At 40.2% G+C, this 20,900-nt stretch overlaps 5 protein-coding genes across 7 annotated transcripts; 1 reads left to right on the top strand and 4 right to left on the bottom strand.

Annotated features, from left to right (window-relative positions):
- Positions 1-2,669: 2,669 nt before the first annotated feature.
- LOC106338662 lies at positions 2,670-4,294 on the bottom strand. The gene is made up of 5 exons (XM_013777588.1): positions 4,109-4,294; positions 3,487-3,760; positions 3,116-3,230; positions 2,888-3,019; positions 2,670-2,784 (listed from the first exon to the last, which is right to left on the bottom strand). Exons 1-5 carry the CDS (start codon positions 4,292-4,294, stop codon positions 2,670-2,672), a joined length of 822 nt encoding a protein of 273 aa, XP_013633042.1.
- A 2,055-nt stretch (positions 4,295-6,349) lies between these two features.
- On the top strand, positions 6,350-9,433 carry LOC106342030 (ultraviolet-B receptor UVR8). Of its 3 annotated transcripts, XR_001269792.1 has the most exons (12): positions 6,350-6,718; positions 6,794-6,867; positions 6,967-7,051; positions 7,133-7,222; positions 7,310-7,519; positions 7,659-7,886; positions 8,006-8,055; positions 8,173-8,355; positions 8,453-8,543; positions 8,626-8,686; positions 8,919-8,962; positions 9,056-9,191. XR_001269792.1 is itself a non-coding variant. In XM_013780808.1 (11 exons), the coding sequence occupies exons 1-11, from the start codon at positions 6,514-6,516 to the stop codon at positions 9,176-9,178; spliced, it is 1,377 nt and encodes a 458-aa protein (XP_013636262.1). In that variant the 5' UTR covers positions 6,350-6,513; the 3' UTR covers positions 9,179-9,433. The 3 variants fall into 3 exon arrangements, 2 of the variants coding, with proteins under 2 accessions (XP_013636262.1, XP_013636261.1); XM_013780808.1 differs by lacking the exon at positions 8,626-8,686 and having other exon boundaries at positions 8,012-8,055; positions 9,056-9,433; XM_013780807.1 differs by lacking the exon at positions 8,626-8,686 and having other exon boundaries at positions 9,056-9,433.
- Positions 9,434-9,529: 96 nt separating this feature from the next.
- Positions 9,530-10,429, bottom strand: LOC106342032 (CASP-like protein 5B2). Its single transcript, XM_013780809.1, has 3 exons — positions 10,098-10,429; positions 9,904-10,036; positions 9,530-9,824 (listed from the first exon to the last, which is right to left on the bottom strand). Exons 1-3 carry the CDS (start codon positions 10,226-10,228, stop codon positions 9,624-9,626), a joined length of 465 nt encoding a protein of 154 aa, XP_013636263.1. The 5' UTR covers positions 10,229-10,429; the 3' UTR covers positions 9,530-9,623.
- Positions 10,430-14,002: 3,573 nt separating this feature from the next.
- On the bottom strand, positions 14,003-14,972 carry LOC106342029 (40S ribosomal protein S21-2-like). The gene is made up of 4 exons (XM_013780806.1): positions 14,867-14,972; positions 14,567-14,639; positions 14,299-14,431; positions 14,003-14,211 (listed from the first exon to the last, which is right to left on the bottom strand). Exons 2-4 carry the CDS (start codon positions 14,614-14,616, stop codon positions 14,146-14,148), a joined length of 249 nt encoding a protein of 82 aa, XP_013636260.1. The 5' UTR covers positions 14,617-14,639; positions 14,867-14,972; the 3' UTR covers positions 14,003-14,145.
- A 594-nt stretch (positions 14,973-15,566) lies between these two features.
- On the bottom strand, positions 15,567-18,313 carry LOC106342028 (RNA polymerase sigma factor sigC). Its single transcript, XM_013780805.1, has 9 exons — positions 18,160-18,313; positions 18,002-18,082; positions 17,854-17,935; positions 17,493-17,632; positions 16,904-17,395; positions 16,576-16,806; positions 16,331-16,471; positions 16,005-16,208; positions 15,567-15,873 (listed from the first exon to the last, which is right to left on the bottom strand). The coding sequence occupies exons 1-9, from the start codon at positions 18,193-18,195 to the stop codon at positions 15,592-15,594; spliced, it is 1,689 nt and encodes a 562-aa protein (XP_013636259.1). The 5' UTR covers positions 18,196-18,313; the 3' UTR covers positions 15,567-15,591.
- Between the last annotated feature and the right edge of the window lie 2,587 nt (positions 18,314-20,900).

Below are 20,900 nucleotides of genomic sequence, written 5' to 3'. Positions count from 1 at the left end.
TGGCTCACCACAACTAAGGTTCCAAGTCATCTCAGTTTTCAGAAATAATTTATGTTTGGAACTCAACATCTTTGAGCACTGTCCTAAACAGGATCAAGCATGCTCTGATACCAACTTGTAGAGACCCAATCCCGGCCGACTAAGCCGCGGTCGATGTCTCACGTCGCTCGGTCCATACCCTGACCAAACCTCTCAAAATGTTTGCCCTTTATTTAAAACATCGCCCATAGGCGAGGGCTAACTCAGATCTTAGCTCAAGACTACCATACTCTTTCCTAGCCTAGATCAATACAACACATACACAGCGAAATGACATCTATCATCCATTGGTCTATAACCAATCTAATACTCATCCGGTCGAATCACCTCAGCTAAGGGTTAGTACTCTCAACTACCAGTTAGCTCAAAGGTCGATCCTAGACCCGAATCAAGTCATACGAATCTGAGGTTCCATTCCCCTAGTCCATTCTATCTAGAACTAAGCAAGAGTTACTAGATCATACCTTACCCACATCCACAGAGCTTGTTAGCTCATCGGCCCAGCTGCTCTAGCTGAATGAACTCGTAAACCAGTTGATCGAGCTGTCACACTCGAACTGAGCTAAGACCGAGCTATGGCCAGCTGCCATATACTGCGTCCAGCTCCTTTACACATAAAACAACTCCCCTAGGTACTTAGTCATTCAGACAACCATCCACACTGATTTAAGTAACCCTTGAGAAGTCTTCAAACAGCTAAGGACATGCATTTGGCCCTTCCCGGCTCATGCTTCAATCAACATCCTTTAGCTTATCAGCTTATGATACCAAGTCCATCTCATGGACTAACAATGTCAAGTCCTCTCATGGACTATTAATTCCCATCAGATCCTAAGTCAATCAACCAACCACCCCACATGACTCAGAACTGATGAGTCTTCACACTTACCCAACCGGCCATGGAACAATGTCCCAATGGAGCCGATCAGTCTTTCGCTAACATCCGGTGCATCCTTTGATCAATCAGAGCAGACACCTTATTCCATCACCAATGGATCAGGTCGTCCATCACTGCCCAAGATCAGATAACACACGGCTCAGTACTTATGGTCCACACCATCAAGTACCTTGCTATACTCTTCTTTATGGATCTTAGCCAATGCTTTGAACATAGCTTACCAACACCAAGGTTGATAACTAACATTCCTTATGACCAATGATCATAAGTGATGACAAACATATCACAACACTCAAACATATGATCAGATAACCTAACACAAGGATCTATCATTGCATGGTTGGTTCCTTATCTAAACATCAAGTTACTCATCAGGCCCAAATCTGACCAATTTCGAAAGTACTCCAAAAACTAATTAAAATTCATGTAAATTCATGATAAATCCCAACTAAGAGATTCCTATAATCAGAATCCAATGAATCGACCCGGATCATATGGATCCTGACCATGAACAGCTTGGCTAAGGCCATGGGCATCATTCCTGAACCGGCCAAGGCCATGGTTCAGTGCCATCAAGTCTGATCCAACAGACTACACCATGTAAACATAGTTTGCATCACAATATATGGTCTTCAAGGGGCGTGCCATACTTGGCCTGGGTAGCACCACAAGAGACAAAAATATAACCTGGAAAGTAATCATAAAATCGGTTACCTTATACATGATCTGATTAGATCATGTGCCTTTTCTTATTATGTTCGGACATGCTCCTCCAGTGCACGACTCTATCAATCCTTATCATACACTTCCAGTATTGATAAGATCCATTCATGGGTCGCACCCATCATCCCTTCCATGGAACTTCCATGAAACCACTTTCTACACTGCATCCGCCTTCAAGGCTGTTCATGCCATTGAGAGTGGATTCCGGCCTTCTCCCTTCTCTCCTGACCATTTGTGTGTGTTTCCAAGACATAGAGGAAACCTAGGACGTGATCATCCATTATCAAACACCATCAAAGGGTCGTTTACAACTTCCCCTTTGATTTCCCACAAAACTGCCTCTTTGCTGCCTTCACACCAATTTCGGTATTGGATTGTTTAATCCGACCATACCTCTGTTTTTCTCTGGTTTTCTTTGTGTTTCAGGGTGTAGGAGGAATCCCTGGCATGCCTGCAAAGGCACGGACTTGCCTTCCTTATATAGGAGAAGGGGTGTTTACTTTTTAACCATTGCATCCCTTCGGTATCATTTCTGGCCATTGATTTAATCAATGGACCAGATCACACCCCTTCGCCTATGGCAGTTACCAGACGTCCTGGAACTGTAAAACCACTCCTGGACATGTCCAAAACAAGCCCACACGGATTGCCCATGCCCATGGCCTGACCAGAAGAGCCCATAGCCATCCTTGGCCAACCAACCGGCCCGGTAACTGCCCAGAACTGTCACACTGGTCTGAGCTTCCAACACTCCATCCAGCTGAGTTGAGCTGACTCCCAGCTGACCCAGCTGATTGAGCTAGTAGTCCAGCTAGATGAGCTGGCTGAACTTGATGTGAGCTACACTGAGCTTGTCTGAGCTTCGCCCAGCTGACCGAGCTTCATTCTCGCATCGTCCAGCTGTCTCATCACTCGTCCAACTTGCTCTCTTCATCTTATTCAATCCTACTAAGTCCCTTGGTCTATTTCTAGACCTAGACTTGGTTTTCTCATGATCCATCCTGATCATTCACTTCATTACAGCCTGTTTACGATCAATTCCCATGATCTGAACCAAAGCAGTCTCGTTTCTGTTAAAACGTCTATGTCCCATGTCAAGTTCCAGGAACGGGGACATGACAGTCCTGGTCCAAAAAAACTCTGGATGAGGACATAGGCACAATTTCCCTTCCAATTGGAACACATGAGAGAATTAAACAGAAAAAGTTAGGGTGAGGTTTATGTTACAGAGGTGTGAGAGTTTTAGAGTTCTTATATGTTGTAACTAAGAGAACGGTTGGGGTGGTTGCACTTGCATCGAACTTAATCCGGAAACTTTCCGCAGCCTGGTCCCATAGGTAAACGTTCATAACGGGACCACTGCAGTTTAAAAAATGGTGTATGTTAAAATAAGAAAGTAAATGTCGATGGATCATAACTAAAGAAACAATGATTGGCTAAATTACAACCACTTACTCTTTAAGCTGCAAGTGGACCATAATTTTCGGTGAAGTTGAACCATACTTGGTGCATAAAACCGGGCGATGTTGGAGAGGCTGGCCATCAACCAACTTAAGGTGACCAACAATATCTACAAAACACAGTCACAGACATAGCTACTCAGAAGAGCAAACTCTGAACTTACGATCGTAAAAGTCAAAAAAATTGCCAAAAACAAAAAAATTTAGTTGTGTTCTGCGAAAATCAACTATTGATTTGACGTTCTCTGGTTTGTGAAGATATTTATTTTCTTTGCATCAGAAAACTTGCTAAAAGAGGCAGATAGTTATAATTAGTTAGAAAATTCTTAAAAGTTTAAACTTGATAAAAACTCATGTAAACCTTACCATGAAGATCCCCTCTAAGATCGCAGTTGGCTTCAAAATCTGCAAAGGAATGGATTCTGAAGCGCTGGGTTAAAATGCCTTCAATGTTTTCTTCAACCTTTGACATCTCAGAGGTGTGTGTGATGCAAATGACCAGCTTCTGATCAGCAACACGGTACATCACCTTGATGTTGGATGCAAAGAAGTTTGTCAGAGTGTAGATCCTCCCACGCTCGAGCTCTTTTTCATATCGGTTGCAATGGTTTTGAGCGATGAACCCATGAGCCACAGTACCCTAGAGATCAGAGCGAAAAGATTAATTCAGTTGAAAATCTTAAAACATGGTGTGATATTCCAGACTGTTGTCTCTAATAAATATATGGAAAAGAAGAAGTTAGATGCGATTAAATAGATAGATATTAAGAAAGAGAATAAACAGTTCAGTTCTGGTAATAATCCAAAACACGTTTTATATTCATCAAATTTTAAAATAAATAATTGATAACATAGTTTTATTTATTAGTCCACTCCACGCCATTCTCTCAAACCTATAAATAAAGCACTTTGTTTTTCAAAAATACGGTAATATTTTTAACTTCTCAGAAGATCTCAAAAGCATGAAGAATGAGACAGCAAGACATACCTGTCCATCGATCATAAGCATCTCAATCCCAACAAGGATGCTTCCTCTTTCTTTGGCATTCTTACGAGCTTCCCAGAAATGAACTAGCCTAAACTGCAGCTTGGAATCTCCTGGTCCTGGTGAAACCTGACTGAAGAAAAGAGGAGAAGCTGCTTGCCCGGTGATGACTGTTGTTTGTTTTGCCATGGTAAAGGAATGGATTTAAGGATCTGAGCAAAAGATTGTTGGGTTAGGGTGTATATATAGTCTGTGAAGAGAACATAGAGAGATGGGATGCGTTTCATATGAGTGAGTTAATAGGGTTTCTTGAAGAGACATAGATATCACTGAACCAGAGGTGGGATGTGGAGAGTTACACAGACTCTTGAATTGAGGATTTATTGAGGAGCATTGAAGGGCCATCACTGTCGTCGGAAGCGTTAAGCTGGAGGAGTTTGAGAGACGAAGAGAATCGGCGACGACAGTGATGGCCTGATGGGAGAGTGGAGGATTAGGGTTACGGGAAGGAGGAGTTAGTAGTAGAATTAAGGTTGGGCCGGAACGGGTTTGTGTCTTTATATTAGGATCGGGCCACTAAATAGATGGTTGAACCACTACGGCTTAAACTTCATAATTGGGGCTTATTTTAATTGGTTTGAGGCCCGGTCCGTGATGACATAGTAAAATGATTGGTCTGGAATATTTCATCCGACGTGGCACCCTTTAGAAACTCCAAAAATAGGTTAGTCCACTCCACGCCATTCTCTCAGACCTATAAATAAAGCACTTTGTTTTTCAAAAATACGGTAATATTTTTAACTTCTCAGAAGATGTCAAAAGCATGAAGAATGAGACAGCAAGATACCTATTCATCGATCATAAGCATCTCAATCCCAATAAGGATGCTTCCTCTTCCTTTGGCATTCTTACGAGCTTCCCAGAAATGAATTATCCTAAACTGCAGCTTGGAATCTCCTGGTCCTGGTGAAACCTGACTGAAGAAAAGAGAAGAAGGAGCTTGCCCGGTGATGACTGTTGTTTGTTTTGCCATGGTAAAGGAATGGATTTAAGGATCTGAGAAAAAGATTGTTTGGTTAGGGTAATATATAGTTTGTGAAGAGAACATAGAGAGCTGGGATGCGTTTCATATGAGTGAGTTAATAGGGTTTCTTGAAGAGACATAGATATTACTGAACTAGAGGTGGGATGTGGAGAGTTACACGAACTTGAATTGAGGATTTATTGAGGAGCATTGAAGTGCCATCACTGTCGTCGGAAGCGTTAAGCTGGAGGAGTTGGAGAGACGAAGAGAATCGGCGACGACAATGATGGCCTGATGGGAGAGTGGAGGATTAAGGTTACGGGAAGGAGGAGTTAGTAGTAGAATTAAGGTTGGGCCGGAATGGATTTGTATTTTTATATTAGGATCGGACCACTAAATAGATGGTTGAACCACTACGGCTTAAAGTTTTTAATTGGGGCTTATTTTAATTGGTTTGAGGCCCGGTTCGTGATGACATTGCAAAATAATTGGTGTGGAATATTTCATCCGACATGGCACCCTTTAGAAGCTCCAAAAATAGCTCCTTTTATATAGTAGAGATTTTTTTTAAAAAAAAATAGTTAATTATATTATTACAAACTACGGAAAATATAAATATAAACAATTCTACAAACAGTAATTGTATATGCTTATAAATACTTATGTCTATCAATATTTTTACATCATACTAAAAAAAATTATAAATATTTTTTTCATGAATTATATAATTTTCGTTTTAAGATTCTAAACTTAGATTTTCTAATGTATAAATATTAATAAGATTTTACTTAAAACCATTAAATTAACAAAAGGTTCTACTATATTTTGGGTTTTGGATTGAAACTTCAAGCGAATTTGGTTCAAATTGCAACAAACCAGCGGATTTAATATTTCTTTATATAACCGAAGTGTCTTAACCAATAAAAAAAATTAATTTAAAGTTAATAATGGAAGCTGATAGCACAGAAAAAAAACACAGAAAAAATTAATTTGAACAAAAAAAAAAGCACAGAAAAAAAACAAGAATTTTTAGTGGGTCATTTCCACACCACGCGTCCATCAGAGAGTAAAGGAGCTCTTATTCCTTCCAGAAACTTCTCGACATAAAAAAAAAGAGTTGCGGTGTAGATCACTCCACGTGTTTTGAACATGATGTGGCAATCTGACGTGGCACTCCCTAAACACCCGGATTTGATTCTCCCACCATTCATTTCTTCTCTCTCACTGAGTCAACTCGTCTCTCTCTTTTCCGTTTCTCAGTTTCATCTCTCTAACCAAGAAGGTAAAAAAAAACGCCGATTCGTCGAGAAAGTGAAACGCAGATCGATCACTGAAAGCAGACTTAGATATTGTGGTGCTTTCGATCATCGGGAGAGTCTCTGCCATGAATGGGAACAACGGAGGATCAGTTCCGATTGAGAAATGTAACGCGAGCGTGGTTTACATGTCCGGCTACCTACCAGGAGCCTCGCCGGAAAAGTCTCCGATTCTCTCTCCTGTTCCCGTGCGGTTACCGGCGGCTATTCACGGCGAGGGTTCATGGAAAGACGTGTGCGGCGGCGGTTGTGGATTCGCTATGGCTATCTCAGGTTAGGGTTTTGTCTCGGGTTTACCTAAAGTCGGAAGCTTTTTTTGTTTTTTATTCTAATGTTGATGGGTTGTAGAGAATGGGAAGCTTATAACTTGGGGGTCTTCTGATGATGAAGGACAGAGCTATGTAGCTTCTGGAAAGCATGGGGTAAAAAAAGATGATGACTTTTTTTTTTGTGTCTGCATCTTAACTTCTTTGCTACGAAGTTGACTCCATTGTTGTCTTCCTTTGATATGATTGTTTAAGGAAACTCCAGAGCCGTTTCCACTTCCCTCCGAGGCTCCAGTCATACAGGCTTCTGCAGGATGGGCACATTGTGCCGTTGTAACAGGTAACTGAAATTTGAGAAAGGATTAATAATACCTTGTAACTATATGTTTTTTTCTAAAGAGTTGTGTGTTGGTGTGTTTAGAGGCTGGTGAAGCGTTTACTTGGGGTTGGAAGGAGTGCATTCCATCAAAGGATGTTGGTGGGAAGCAGCAGAGTGTCTCGAGTGAGCAAGGTGAGACTGGTTGGGATATCATTGACTGTTTTTAGTGCTCTGTTTATTTGTCATTGAGCGATCTCACTTGTTAAGTATTGTCACAAGGTACAAATGCATCAAGCGGTCAGAATGAGAACAGAAAGGTGGGAGAGGAACCAGTGAAGCGGAGACGGGTTTCAACCACCAAAGATGAAACGGAAGGCCTTACATCTGGAGAGGACTACTTTGCTACAACACCTTCGCTTGTGAGTGTTGGCCTCGGAGTGAGGATCACCAGCGTTGCTACTGGTGGTCGGCATACTCTAGCATTGTCAGGTGAAGTTGAATAAACGACTTGTTTACAAATCCAAGATGAAGCAGCATCTAGTGTTTTTTTAGCCTTAGGTTATGTGAAGCCTGAAGATTGTTTGAGGATGATTGCATCTTATGTGTCATTTTTCTGCGGAAGTTTCAGATATAGGACAGGTTTGGGGTTGGGGATATGGAGGCGAAGGGCAGTTAGGATTGGGTTCCAGGATTAAAATGGTTTCAGCTCCTCATCTGATACCTTTCCTTGAATCACCTGGCTCTGGAAAAGAAAGATCTTTTGTTTTGCATCAAGGGACATCAACCACGTCAAGAGTTCCTGGTCAGTATATAAAGGCGATTTCATGTGGAGGGCGTCATAGTGCGGCAATTACAGGTCTGTTGTGACTTCTGAGTTATTTCTCTCCACAATTGATTCAACTTGCTTGCAGTTTATGTATTTCTCTAGTTGGTAAATGTTGTCATGGTTCGATCTTGATTGCTCGTCCTTCCTAGTTGCAGATGCTGGAGGGTTAATAACTTTTGGCTGGGGACTCTATGGACAGGTCAATGTTCCACTTCTTACTAATCTTTGTCTGGTTTTCAAACTGACGGAGTCTTGAATTCAAATGCTTTCTGTTTAGCTTCTCCATTTGCTCATGCTAACTTGAATTGAAATGTAGTGTGGCCACGGGAACACAAATGATCAGTTAAGGCCCATGGCTGTGGCAGAAGTGCAGAATGTTCAGATGGAAAGCATAGCAGCTGGACTGTGGCATACTATTTGCATCTCAAGTGAGGGTAAAGTGTTCGCCTTCGGTGGAAACCAATTTGGGCAACTGGGAACTGGCACTGATCATGCTGAGGTACATTTCCCGTAACACAAAATTACCGACTTCTGGTTGAAATAGTCTGAAAATTTTGTGTATATTCAAATATTTTATCATCATTCTTCTGATATAGACCATACCGAGGTTGCTGGATGGGCAGAACATGGAGAACAAACATGCAATGGCAGTTAGCTGTGGAGCGCGACATAGTGCGGTTTTGACAGGTATGGTTTTTCAAATGTTAGTTGCAGAAAGGGGAACTCTCCCAACCGAACTGAGCACTAGCGACTTGGCATTTGTTTTCAGTCGTTTTAACGAGACGAAACTAAAGAGCCCTAGCTTGTGAGATGCTGCACCTTGTCTTCAGGTCCCCTTTTGAATTGTTCCAGTTTTAATTTGTGGTCTCCCTTTCAAGGGAGAATAGGTTATATCCTTCCTTTTAGAAACATATAGCATGTTGGTGAAACACCCTGCGTTCTATAATATATGCATGATGCTCCCTTTTAAGTTTAGTTCACTGTAATATGTATGAAAGCAGTATTGAATTGTATTAACTGTTTTGCTTATTCACACTGCACTTTCTGTTTCTGTTTCTGCAGATGATGGTCAGTTGCTATGCTGGGGATGGAACAAATACGGCCAGGTACGATGATGTTGTTCTTGTTTGCTTTGCTATGTGCGCTGTCTCATTATCATTGTATTGTATCTTAGTTGCATCTCTCTTGTTACTTAACAGCTGGGTCTAGGGGACACGATTGACCGGAACATTCCGACACAAGTCCAGCTCGACGGCTGCAGACTGAGAAAAGTGGCGTGTGGATGGTGGCATACTTTACTACTAGCTGACTCACCCACCTGAGCTTTCCCAAACCTCAATATACATTTTCAGGGTTTCCTTCTTGGTGAAAGAGATGCTTGTAGGTTTGATAGAAACTGTACATACAGGATATTTGCTGTATGTGTGTTTCTTCTTCAATCTTTCCCTGACTTGATGTTTTTTAAGGGACAGATCTTTGACTTTGCATTGTATTATATGGTAACACAGCAATAAAACAGCTTTGGTATGAAAGAATCTTAGGTCTCGTTGGATTAATGTAAAACATTTGGATTGCGAGTCTGTGACCAAGAGGTGAACAACTGTGTTTCTTGTGCTCAAGTTGATGATAAGTACTGTAATATGGCGTTGTGGGTTTAAGCCAGACAAGTGATATAAGCTTAAGAAACATTGATGGATTTGATTTGAAGCAAAAATGACATGTCTCATCAAAGCCAGTACAAGATGGTGTCGACATTATTTAAGGAAACTAAACCGAGGCTAAGATCCAAAACGTGACATGAGAAGAAAGTGCGATCTGAACCCAAGTGACGAAAGAAAGCGCCACAGCAACTTCATACCTAAGACATGAAAGTTGGTCATGGACATTGCAATATTTGAGATCTTTGGCATATAAAACCACAACTCCAGCTGATGAACACGCAGCTGCAAGAGATAACATTGCAGTCACCTGCAATAGAAAACGTTCAACAATCCAAAGAAGAAGCAAGCTAATCATTACAGAACACTGAACAAGATTAGAAACATACCCAATCGCCAACAACGAATAAGCTAACCAAGATTGGGTTTTGGAGATCTTTCTTGGTCCTCAGAGCATAAACATCAAGACACGCGAGGGCAAAGCTCCACAGCAATTGAAGACCCATTGAAGCAATCAAGTAGCTAAAAAAACAAACCAAAATCAGAGAGAACCAAATCAACACTTAAAAAAAAAAAAGCATACCAGAAAGCAGTGCGACCAGAGAAGTCGGTCGCAGAGACCATAACTCCGATAGAAGCAGCAGCTGAAGCACATTGTCCGATTCTCAGTAACAGACCACACACAGTTCCTGGACCTCCGAAGATCTTCTTCATCTCCCAATGTGTAAAACCCCCCCCAGAAAAAAATTGCGGTAAATCAAGCGAGGAAAGAGGAACAAAAAAAAGACCCTAGTTTTCGCGAATTAAAAGATTAATTTTGGCGGGGAACAGCAAATGCAGATGACCTCCATAGCTAAATAAGAACCCTAGAAGAAGATGATTGATACCCACCTACTACATAAAAAGTTTCCTAAATTGCGATAGATTCTTTTATAAAGCTTTTTCGAGTGGACTCTCACAGGTGGTGTCCGACGTGGCCGACAAATATATTTTTTGAGGAATTTGTTAACTTTTTTGCTATTTTAATTGAAGGAACAAAATCGTAATTTTCTCTATATTTTGTCTTTTGTATGAACTATAGATTTTGCATAACAATAGTATGACCAGGGTGGACGTTCGGATACCCGTTTGCGTTCAGATCAGGTATTTCAGATTTTCGGATATTTTGTTATAGGGATAGAGAACCCGTTCGGATATTTCTGTACTTCGGATCGGGTTCGGATATTTTTAGTTCGGGTTCGGTTCTTTTGAACTGCGTTCGGATATTTAGATTTTAAAAGAAAAAAAAATATTTTTTTCATTTTTTAAGTTTCTTGTATTTAAAAATATAGATTTCACTTAACTGATTTTTTATTTTTTTATAGATTGGATGATTAATAGGTTTGGAGATAATATTTCAAAAACAAATAGATATTAATTTGGGTATTGTCTTTAAACTTTGAATATAACTTTTGTTAATACATAAAACAAAAAGTTTGACATATATTTTAAATGAATATCAAATCATTTTCTCCATAATTATATATATATATACTTTGATCTTAAAGTATGTGTAACATCAATATAAATATTTTTTAAAAAATTAAGAGATGTAAATTATAAATATAAGGGTAAGTATATATATATTCGGTTATCTTCGGATATCCATTCGGATTCGGATATTACCCGTTCGGGTTCGGATATTCAATATCTCCTAACTTAAACCCGTTCGGGTATTTTGCTACTTCGGTTCGGATTTCGGTTCGAGTTTTTCGGGTCGGGTTCGGGTGCGGCTTCAGGTATCGGGTAAAGTGTCCACCCCTAGTATGATGGGTACTATTTGGATTGGCTGTTATAAGTAACCTAACTAACAACATTCACCATTCTTTCTTTTTTTTTTGTAAAAATGTTAAAATTTTATACCAATTTCAGAGTTTTGACAGGAGTTACAAAGACACTAGTAGCAGACAAGTTGAAACTAAACAACACAGGAGACAGAAGAGGAAAACAACACCTAAAGATCCAAGAAACATTGAACAAACTTAAGACCTTAGAGTTAAAAAGCAGAGAAGAATCAGGAGCTTGACCGAGAAGAAAACATTGCCAAATGGGGATAAAATCTTTGATAAAACATGAGACCACGCTGCAGTAGAAATTAGCTTACCCGCTAACGCTACTCCAAATGATTGATGTCATACCCAAATGATTGATGTCATATCTCGTACGCAAACGCTACTCCAAATGATTGATGACAAACATTCACCATTCTTTATTCGGAATGACACACATTTTCTTGTAGTAGAATGTTTTTTCAACTTATACTTATAATTGTGCACTTTTGTTTCTCTTTCGGAGACAAATTGAAAACTTCTTTTATAGACTGGGGAAGTTCTGAAGATCTTATTTGAAGATTTTGTAGTAAAACGCGAGAAGCTGTTCATCACATTAAAAACCTGGTCTTTTGTTCATAAAGTTCTTGTAATCCTTTATCAGTTTTTTTTTTTTTTTGGCTCAATTTCAACTTTGTATTAACCAATTCGTGGTAACGAGATTACAACCTCACATGATTTTCACCCCACATACAATATTGGGATCTAGTATCACCTAGGAACACTTAGAAGGATCCTATGCTACCCGAGTCAATCCGATATTGCATTTTTCACCACAACGAGAATGAGAACATCCCACTACTCGGAATGAACCATCTCTTAGACCACTAAATTCTACCACTAAATCCTACCACTAAAAACAGACTACAAGACATATCCTTTGCCAACAGATCCAATAATGAGAATTCTAAAGGATTAGCACACAGCGAATGGATCTAATGAATAGAGATTTTAAGCTTGGCCATTGTTTCATCACCCGAAAGGCGCTTTTCTCACTATTGAGAGAGGACTTTCATTAGGGCTCTTAGCAACTGGATTAGTGGTCAGAAGAATCAGTCTGGCCAGTTACTGCATCGCCACACTGGCGCATCAACCTCTCCATGTATCTGAGAGCTTCAGGACAGCGGTTTCATAGCTGGAAAAGCGGGTTGAGGCCATGGCTTCATTAACGATCAGACCTGAACCTGTGAAGCAGAAGAAGAGGCCCAACTACCAGATAAACAATAATCGGTACTGCGCATATTGTGCCTCTAACTGTGATCACCAATGGCCCTTCGAACTCTCCCGCATACCACTCGGAAAAGCAGAAGGTGCGTCACGACTCGCCTCCGAGAACCAGAGGAACGACTTCTCCTAACCAGACGCCTTCACGCCGATGTCGCAACTCTGCTTGAACAAAGAAGAAGCACCTCCCTTCCTTTCTCCGACCGAACCATAGACGATTCTTAACGGTCTCCAAAAGTTACGGTACACACATCACAAGAGAAAGTACGGTGAACACCCGTCCTCTGCACGAGCTTTGGTATGCCTCCAGAGGGGAACTCCGGAGTTTCCTTGAACGGGAGGAGACAAAGAACATCTCACGTGCCGAGATAAACTCCTAACATCACCACACACTCCTTTCTTGCAAAACTGAACCTCAAGCCGGTAAGGAGAGACCAGCCTCCAGATCCGCAGTCAAAGTGTCAAACAATAACAGTCACGTGCCACTGCCTCTTCACTGGGAGCCGGCGAGACCAAAGTAAGACGGCTCGAACCAAACTCCGACAGCAGAACCTTAAAAGCCGACCCAACCAGTGACCACCTCTTCGCTCAACTCGTTGACGCTCCAGATCCGCCTTCGATTTGACCAGATTTTGCTCCGCCGCGGTCAGAACAGCCACCGAGAACGTCAGAGTTCACCAGAGACGTTAAGCATATCGCTGAGAAATAGGGGTACCGGTAGGGCAAAAAGAAAAAGAGAGAGGGAGTTGGAAGAGAAGCCTCCGACGCCGCTAGAGACTCGGACACCGGGGGTGGAACCGCGGCGTTAGGGTTTCTTCAAGGAGGCGGAGGGTTTCGATCGAGAGAGAGAGCATCTTGAGCGTAATCCTTTATCAGTTTTTACACCCCTTAGCGTCTGCTTTGTTTCTAGTGTATTGTAGTAACCTACAAATTGATGCCGTGACAGGTTAAGTCTTGACACACCTGATGTCCGTGAGGCATTGAGCAACTGGATCTGCAACTTGATTATGTCGATCTGTATCTCGTACGCAAATGCTAAGTTTCAATATTGTGACCATTTTTGAAAATGTGTTCATTTCCTCAACGTATATAGCCTGAGACAAATCATTACAAAAAAAATAGTTTGATCCAACACTCAAATATGCAGCGCTTATTCTCCAATTTGGGTTATTTCAATATGCACTGGCCTGTTCGGTTGAATAGCACGGTCATAGTGAGCCTCTCATAAGCACTAATGAGGGGATAATCAAGAAGTCCAAGTTTTCTAAGATAGAACAGGGAAGTTTAACTACAACCACATCTCTGCGCAAATGGTGAATCTAAGAAAACTCTAAACTATCATTGTTTTGATATTCATTGAACACCTGGAGAGCTTTGGGATGGTGGGATGATAAAGACGTGCCACAAAAAACTTATAAAATTATCTTCCATAAATTAGAAAAGCAAAACACAAGTTCGCATCTAGAGAAAATTCAATGAAACATCCCAAAGATAACAAGAGGAAGCAGGCAGCTTAGATACTCTATCTCTCTCACTCACTCAAAGTTGTTTGGTTTCGACCTTCTTCTTCTGCCAGAGCCTGTCCACGCCACTGTCTGCGTCTCCCTGCAATTCATGTTTCATTCAATCAAAACCTCAATAGACAATTGTTAAAGATTACAAAGTAAATTGGTGGAGAGGTTATCAACAAACCTGAGCACGGACAAATCCGCAGAGAGCAAGTGTGGTGAACTGTCCAGTGTAGATACCATCAGCATCAAGATGGCCAATGTTAAGCTGAACAGATGCATGATCCTTTGATGTTATCAATCTGTTTGTCGCCGAGCTGCACATTTTAAATCCACCAGACAACATAAGATTCGCAGCTTAGCAGATGAAGATTATTAATCAAAGATAATCAGCTTCCTAGGATTAATTAACAGCATAATGTATATATATATATATATATATATATATATACCATTTCCTCGGAATGTATAGCTCTGTGACGACTCCTTCCTCGTTCTGCATGATTATTGCTTGAAAGAATCGATCTGCTCCATAACAAAACCAGTAAACAAAAATATTACAAAATGTCTAATAAAAGATTCGCTAGTAGAGAAACATATGAACAATGAAGTGAAGAGTGATCTCAAGCTCTAGATAAAGAGATCATCAACAATAACTGCTAATATTCTACACGAAACGCATGCTTGTCACGCGTTTAACAACAATTAGAACGATTAACAGCTTCGAAATCACTGGAGGAAGAATCTCTTACCTGAGAGAAGAGAGCAGTTCGGCGGCGATGGAAAAGGAGAATAAAAATGCAAATTATGTATTTATTATAGTCGTGAGCTTTTAGGGTTTGCTTATATCACAGGGGAAGTTAAAGACTACTATACCCTTCGTGTTTCAGAACTAACTTCTCAGAACCGAACCGAGCGGGTATTATATAAATTGAAGTATAGAACCGAACTACCAGAATCTAAACCGATAGGTATTTGTGTATGGGTTTCTACAGCGACTTTTTTTTTTTTTTTTTTTTTTTTTTTTTTTTTTTTTTTTTTTTGGTCACGGGCGGTCTCCGGATTCCCAGAGGACTCGAACCCAGGTGCCTTGGGATCCAGTTCACTCTAGTGTTACCACTAGGCTATTCTGTCCCGGCGGTTTCTACAGCGACTTCAATTGTATTTTTGGTATCTTCTATTCACATATGTTGTCACATGAATCTACGATCTGATCCTAAGATTTGTAAATGTTTGATATATTTTCACTTTGGGTAATTCGTACATGTGGAGGACGTGAAGCGTATGCAGTGTTTATGCCTTCACTTCAGATGTAACATTCAGTTTGAAATCAATGTCTTTACACGATAAAACCCAAGTTTTGTAAATGTTTGATATATTTTCACTTTGGGTAAAATCTCTACTCTTTAAGATTATAAAATATACATAACTTTACACTCGATGAGACAAAGCCATTGGTTCCAAAAATCTATCTTTTTCACTGGTTCAAATAATATCTGAGGTTGTCGGCTTTGGGTTGGTCTCTGAGTTTAGCCATCGCTCTCCGTTCGATCTTCCGAATCCCTTCTTTGCTAACCCTAAGCAGCTTCCCAATCTCTTCCAAGGACTTGGGCCTGTAGTCTTGAAGACCATAACGTAGAACCATCACTTGCTTCTCTCTAGCCTCTAGCCCTTCTATTAGATTATGTACCTCTCTCCTTGCGCTCTGCCTCATCACAGCCTCCTCTGGACTCTCCATCGTCGTGTCTGGTGTAAACTCCTGCATACACACAGCAAACAAACATTCACTCTAAAAACCAAACAAAAATAGCTTAAGTCTACACAACAAAATATTTTTTTATAACCTGGCAATAACAGTTTATGAGAGGATGTTGGTTCACAAGCACTTACCAAGAACTTTGTGGTAAAGCAATCCCCAACTTTCTTGTCGATTGAACCAACCACTTTTAGGCATTGGTTAGCTGCTCTAATCTTCTTTAAGGAGTAGCCTGTTAGTTTCGAAATCTCCTCATCAGCCGGATACTTTATCCCCTGGCTCGTTTTCAACGTCTTGCGAGCCTTCTGTATCTGACTCATAGTTCGGATTATTGACGCCTGCCAAAATAAACAGCAACGGTCAAAGAAACACAAGTGAGTTTCTTTGGTTTTGTTGAAAATGAAACAGAACTTAGGAAACCAAAGAGTAAACGTTTGAAAAATATCAGAAATGCACAAACAGGAATATGGACGCCTCTTGCATGCCGTGACACCATCATGGACATCGATTTTCTTATCCAATACTGCACATATGTCGAAAACTTGTAACCCCTTGTGTGATCAAACCTCTCTGCTCCTTGCAACACTCCCACATACCCTGCCTGAAACCCACAACCAAGAACATTAGAAATCAAGGAACTGTAAACACAAAGTTTCATGTGCAATGGTTTGACTCTCATACAGTTCTAAAAGAGAGAAGATGAACCTGAATCAAATCTTCGTGGGCGATCCCGAGTCCACGATAGTTTCTGGCGAGGAAGAGAACCAAAGACCGGGTGCATTTCACCAGTTCATCTCTACAGTACCAACCGAAATGCAGATTGCGCATGAGAAGTTTCTCGTTCATCCCTGCTGCTTCAGCCCAACAACTCATACTCGCTACCTTGCCACTTTCCTCTTCCAGTTTCGTTCTGATCCTCTCCATGTCCGCCACTATCTTCAATAGCCACATGAGAGTGTCATAAGAACTTCTTGTTAAACTACAAAGGATTATAAAAAAAAAAACAGTTAAGAGGAATTATTTCACACTGAACCTTGACTCCTTGTGACATCTCAGCCTCGTTTCTAGAAATCCTCTCTCTTTTCTTTCTATATTTTGATGGTTTTCTCACTCTAGGGACATCAATACCCTCCCAAGTGGTTCTTGAACCCTGATCATCATTCCCAGTCATCAAACTCGACCGTCTTGCTTTCTTTCTCAGTTTCCTTGTTGAAGGCACAAAGGTTTGCTGTTCTTCTGTAGTATCCACCAACTCAGGTGTTCCTGTGTCAGGTAAGCATGAAGTGGTTGACGAAGCTCGGGACCTGGATAGGCAGGTATTGAATAACTCAGCAGCCCCCAACTTCCTCATTTGCAACATAATATCTCTTTCCATTCTTAAAGACTCCAAGGCGACAAAAGTTTGCTCTAGTGCTAAAAGGTTCTTCCCTAGTAAGTTGTATTGCAACATGCTACGAGACAAATTGGCTTTCTCTGAAGAAGAAGAAGACATTTGTTCTCCAACGACACCCACGCCAATATTTTCCTGAAAACATGGCAACGAGTTCTGGAAATCAAAACAAAGGAAAGTGCTTGAAAAATAATGTTCCATGTGCAAGTGAACGTACATACAAAGTACAGACCTTTGGATCTTTGAGCTTTACATAGACGTTTTCAGCAGTGGCAGAAGCACAGCCACAAGCTTTTAGAGGATGATCTCTCCGGTGAAATCTGGTATCCTCTTTGAGTGAGGAAAGGAACGACCACCTCGATGCAATTCTAACTGAAGGATCAAGTAACCAAGAGATCGTGTTTAGTAAGAAGATCAAATTTATGTGAGAAATTGCTGAAACAATTGTTCAATCATTTTGCTCGAGTACAGAACACAAAGTCTCTATAACAAAAATTAAACAAGGAGTAATAGTCTCAGTAAAGAACACTATACACACACAGAGAGATGCAAGATCTTGATAATAAATCACGCGAGGATCTTGTTGTACTCACCGAAGAAGGGGAGAGGAGGAGTTTGGCCGCATCTCAGGAGAGAGAGCCAATGTTTGATCAAAGGATGCGGAGGTACAAAGACCTGATCATTCATTCGCAGTCAGTTACAAACTTTCAGATGAAGAGAGAAGGGAAGAGGGGATTATACCAGCATACTATTGCTTGAGGCCATACTCGATCGCACCAAGATACGTGGCCGAGAGGCAGACGAAGAAGAAGAACGAACGATCTGTATAATTCCGAATTTCAGAGAATGAATGAAGCAATAATCAGCAAAAGGCTGGAGAGTATATCATCCATCCATACCTGTTTGGGAATTGGGAACGAATTGAAGGACGCCATTGGCGAGAGAGAGAGAGAGATGATATTAGTGTATTGTATGGTCTATACAACTCCTCCCCTCCCCTTGTAATTTTTGCCCAATTCCCTCTCTCTCTCTCTGTTTCGTTCGTTGCCACACTTTTTCTTTTTCATTTTTGGTGTGTTTATATGTGAATTGTGCGTTTTTTTTTTACTTGCGTAATTTTGTATGGACGTGTTGGACTATACTTAGATAACAAAACACGACGTCGTTTTATATATACCTCATTCTTTTGTTCGAACCCTTTTATTTATTTATTATAGGGTTTTCGGTAAAAAAAAATCCTCCCAATTAATTTTTTTTTACGTATTAAACCGCAAACTTGAAAATCCACAGATCAAACCACAAAATAATGGCCAACCCACAATATAGTCCTCGGTCATGTATATAGAGATGACAATTATGGATCTTGACCGCGGGCCTGGCCCCTAAAGGACTGTCGCGAAACAGTATTGGGACGAGGTTTTCTAGGTCTTTTCGGGATGGGCCAAAACAGGTCATGCGGGATTACATGGACCAGCGTTTTTTTTCTTCATTTCTTATTTTACCTGAAAAAACGAGAAAGAAAGTGAGAAAAAAAGCGATGCTTGTGACTTTTCGCCCATAAAACATAAGGAGTTCCGATGATGATGATTCGAGCTCCGGTGATGATGATTCGAGCTCCGGCGATGACGACTCCAACTCCAGCGATGACGATTCAAGTTCTTGTGGTGTTTTGATTTGGTTTTCTCTTTTTATTATACACAACTATGAATTCCTTTATTACAATGTGATATTTCTTGTTTAAGTTGATTGGTTTTGTTTTCAGTACTGTAAAGTAGTGTTTTTCTTAAATTAAAATAAAATTGGTTACAATGGTGTTGTTTAGGAGAAAAGTTAGCTGTAAATCACATCACTTGTATAATTTGGCAAAGTGATTCACAATTTTTTTTGCAATCCAAATAATTAAAAAGAGAGATGGTTTGATGAAGACATACAACACATGAGCCAAATTATTACAAAGAGAACAACTCAATCAGATTCAAACTTAACAAAAGCTTATGTTGATAACAAAAGAAGGCTTTTAACTCAAAAACGCAAGCACAAACAGAGCTTTGTGGCATTGATTTTGATAAGGCTTTAGTGAAACTTCTTAATGAGCTCTCTTCAACTCTCTTACACAACTCTTCTACTTGAACATTCATGAAAGAAGATGTAGCAGGCGGTTTGATAAGGAGGCGTCCTGCGAAGGCCTATATATTCTGTGGTACGGGTTTGGGACAGCATTTTGAAGACCGCAGCCCGCGCAGAACAGGCCCGCTGTGACCCGATCGACGACTAACCCGCCGCGGTACGGGATGGAACGGGATGGATAAACCTGTTTGACATCTCTACATGTATAGTTGTATAAGAGTATAAAAAAAATTGACTATTACTTTGTGGTTTGACATGTGGGTTTTCAAGTTCATGGTTTAATATGCAAATAAAATCATCTTCCAAGAAAACCCTTTATTATATTACGATTAAAATATTTCAAGCTAAAATCCAGATTAATTATCAGTGGTGCGTTAGATTAGTGGTTAGTACTTGGAATTGGTTCTATTGCGTTTCTAATTGGATTCTCATTGGAAGGAATGAATTAGATAGAGCCTTCCCAAATTCCTTTCAGTTTACAAAAAAAAAAATCCAGATTAATTTATAATATTTATATGATTAAGTTGTTTTTTGTCATTAAAACACTATCAAATGAAAAAAAGGTAGCCTATCAAGTGCAAGGGGATGATCCGAATGATAATATCCTCTATTTCGCTTTATTCGTAAATTCTGTTTCGCTTTATTCGTAAATTCATTATCAAGCTTTTAATCTAAACATTCAATTTTAGTGGGATCCATTTGTTTATTTCTTGATTATCAGAAAATCTTTCCCGAAATTTTTTTTGTATAGTTGATGATGAAATTGGCTATCTTTCTGTCTTCAAACATTATTTTAAGGAGTTAGAGGAAGAATCCCCAAAGGATAACTCTGTCATAGTGGTATGTTACTTCTGCCACACGTCTTATACTATAACATTTCAAGAAAGGTTTTCTATTCTTGTAATGCTGAAATTGATTTATCGTGATGGCAGTATCTGTTACTTGACGAGAGTTGCCGTAACCAACAAAGTTGAAAACACCGACTCTGACCAGACATTAGCGTGATGACCATTCGCATTGACAAGAAGGTTTTCACCGTCAAATAAACACCAGTCATTGACTTGCAGAGAGATATTGAAGCTGAGATGAGAAGATGAAGGCTTGAACTTAGGCAAACCATGGACATGTACAGCTCAGCGTCCAAAGAAGCACTTAATACAAAAGAACGGTTATAAATATAGGTGTCAAGCAGGGATAGTTGATGATGAGTAAGCTCAGCTTGCTCCATCTAAAACTTTAGTACTCCCATGTTCTCTTGAAAAATTAGCATAAGCTGTGGAGAATGTTAGAATCCCGAAGATTTGAGGAAGCTAGGAGTGCTGAAGCGGCAGTTCTGGATGTTCCAAAGATGGAGAAAGCCAAGTGTATCACTACAATGGAAGCAAGTGAGAAAGTGCAGATGATGGTGGAACTAGAAGGAAGCAAGCAGAAATGAAAGAAAGAAGGGAATACACGAGAAATACGGTGGTTTAATTCTTTCTTACATAATGATGTCTGGTACAAAAGATACACT

The sequence above is a fragment of the Brassica oleracea genome, chromosome C4 (genome assembly GCF_000695525.1).
Source record: "Brassica oleracea var. oleracea cultivar TO1000 chromosome C4, BOL, whole genome shotgun sequence".
In the NCBI taxonomy this organism is placed as follows: Eukaryota; Viridiplantae; Streptophyta; class Magnoliopsida; order Brassicales; family Brassicaceae; genus Brassica; species Brassica oleracea.
The sequence above is the reverse complement of the archived record's forward strand: the minus strand, read 5'-3'. Positions and strand labels throughout refer to the sequence as shown.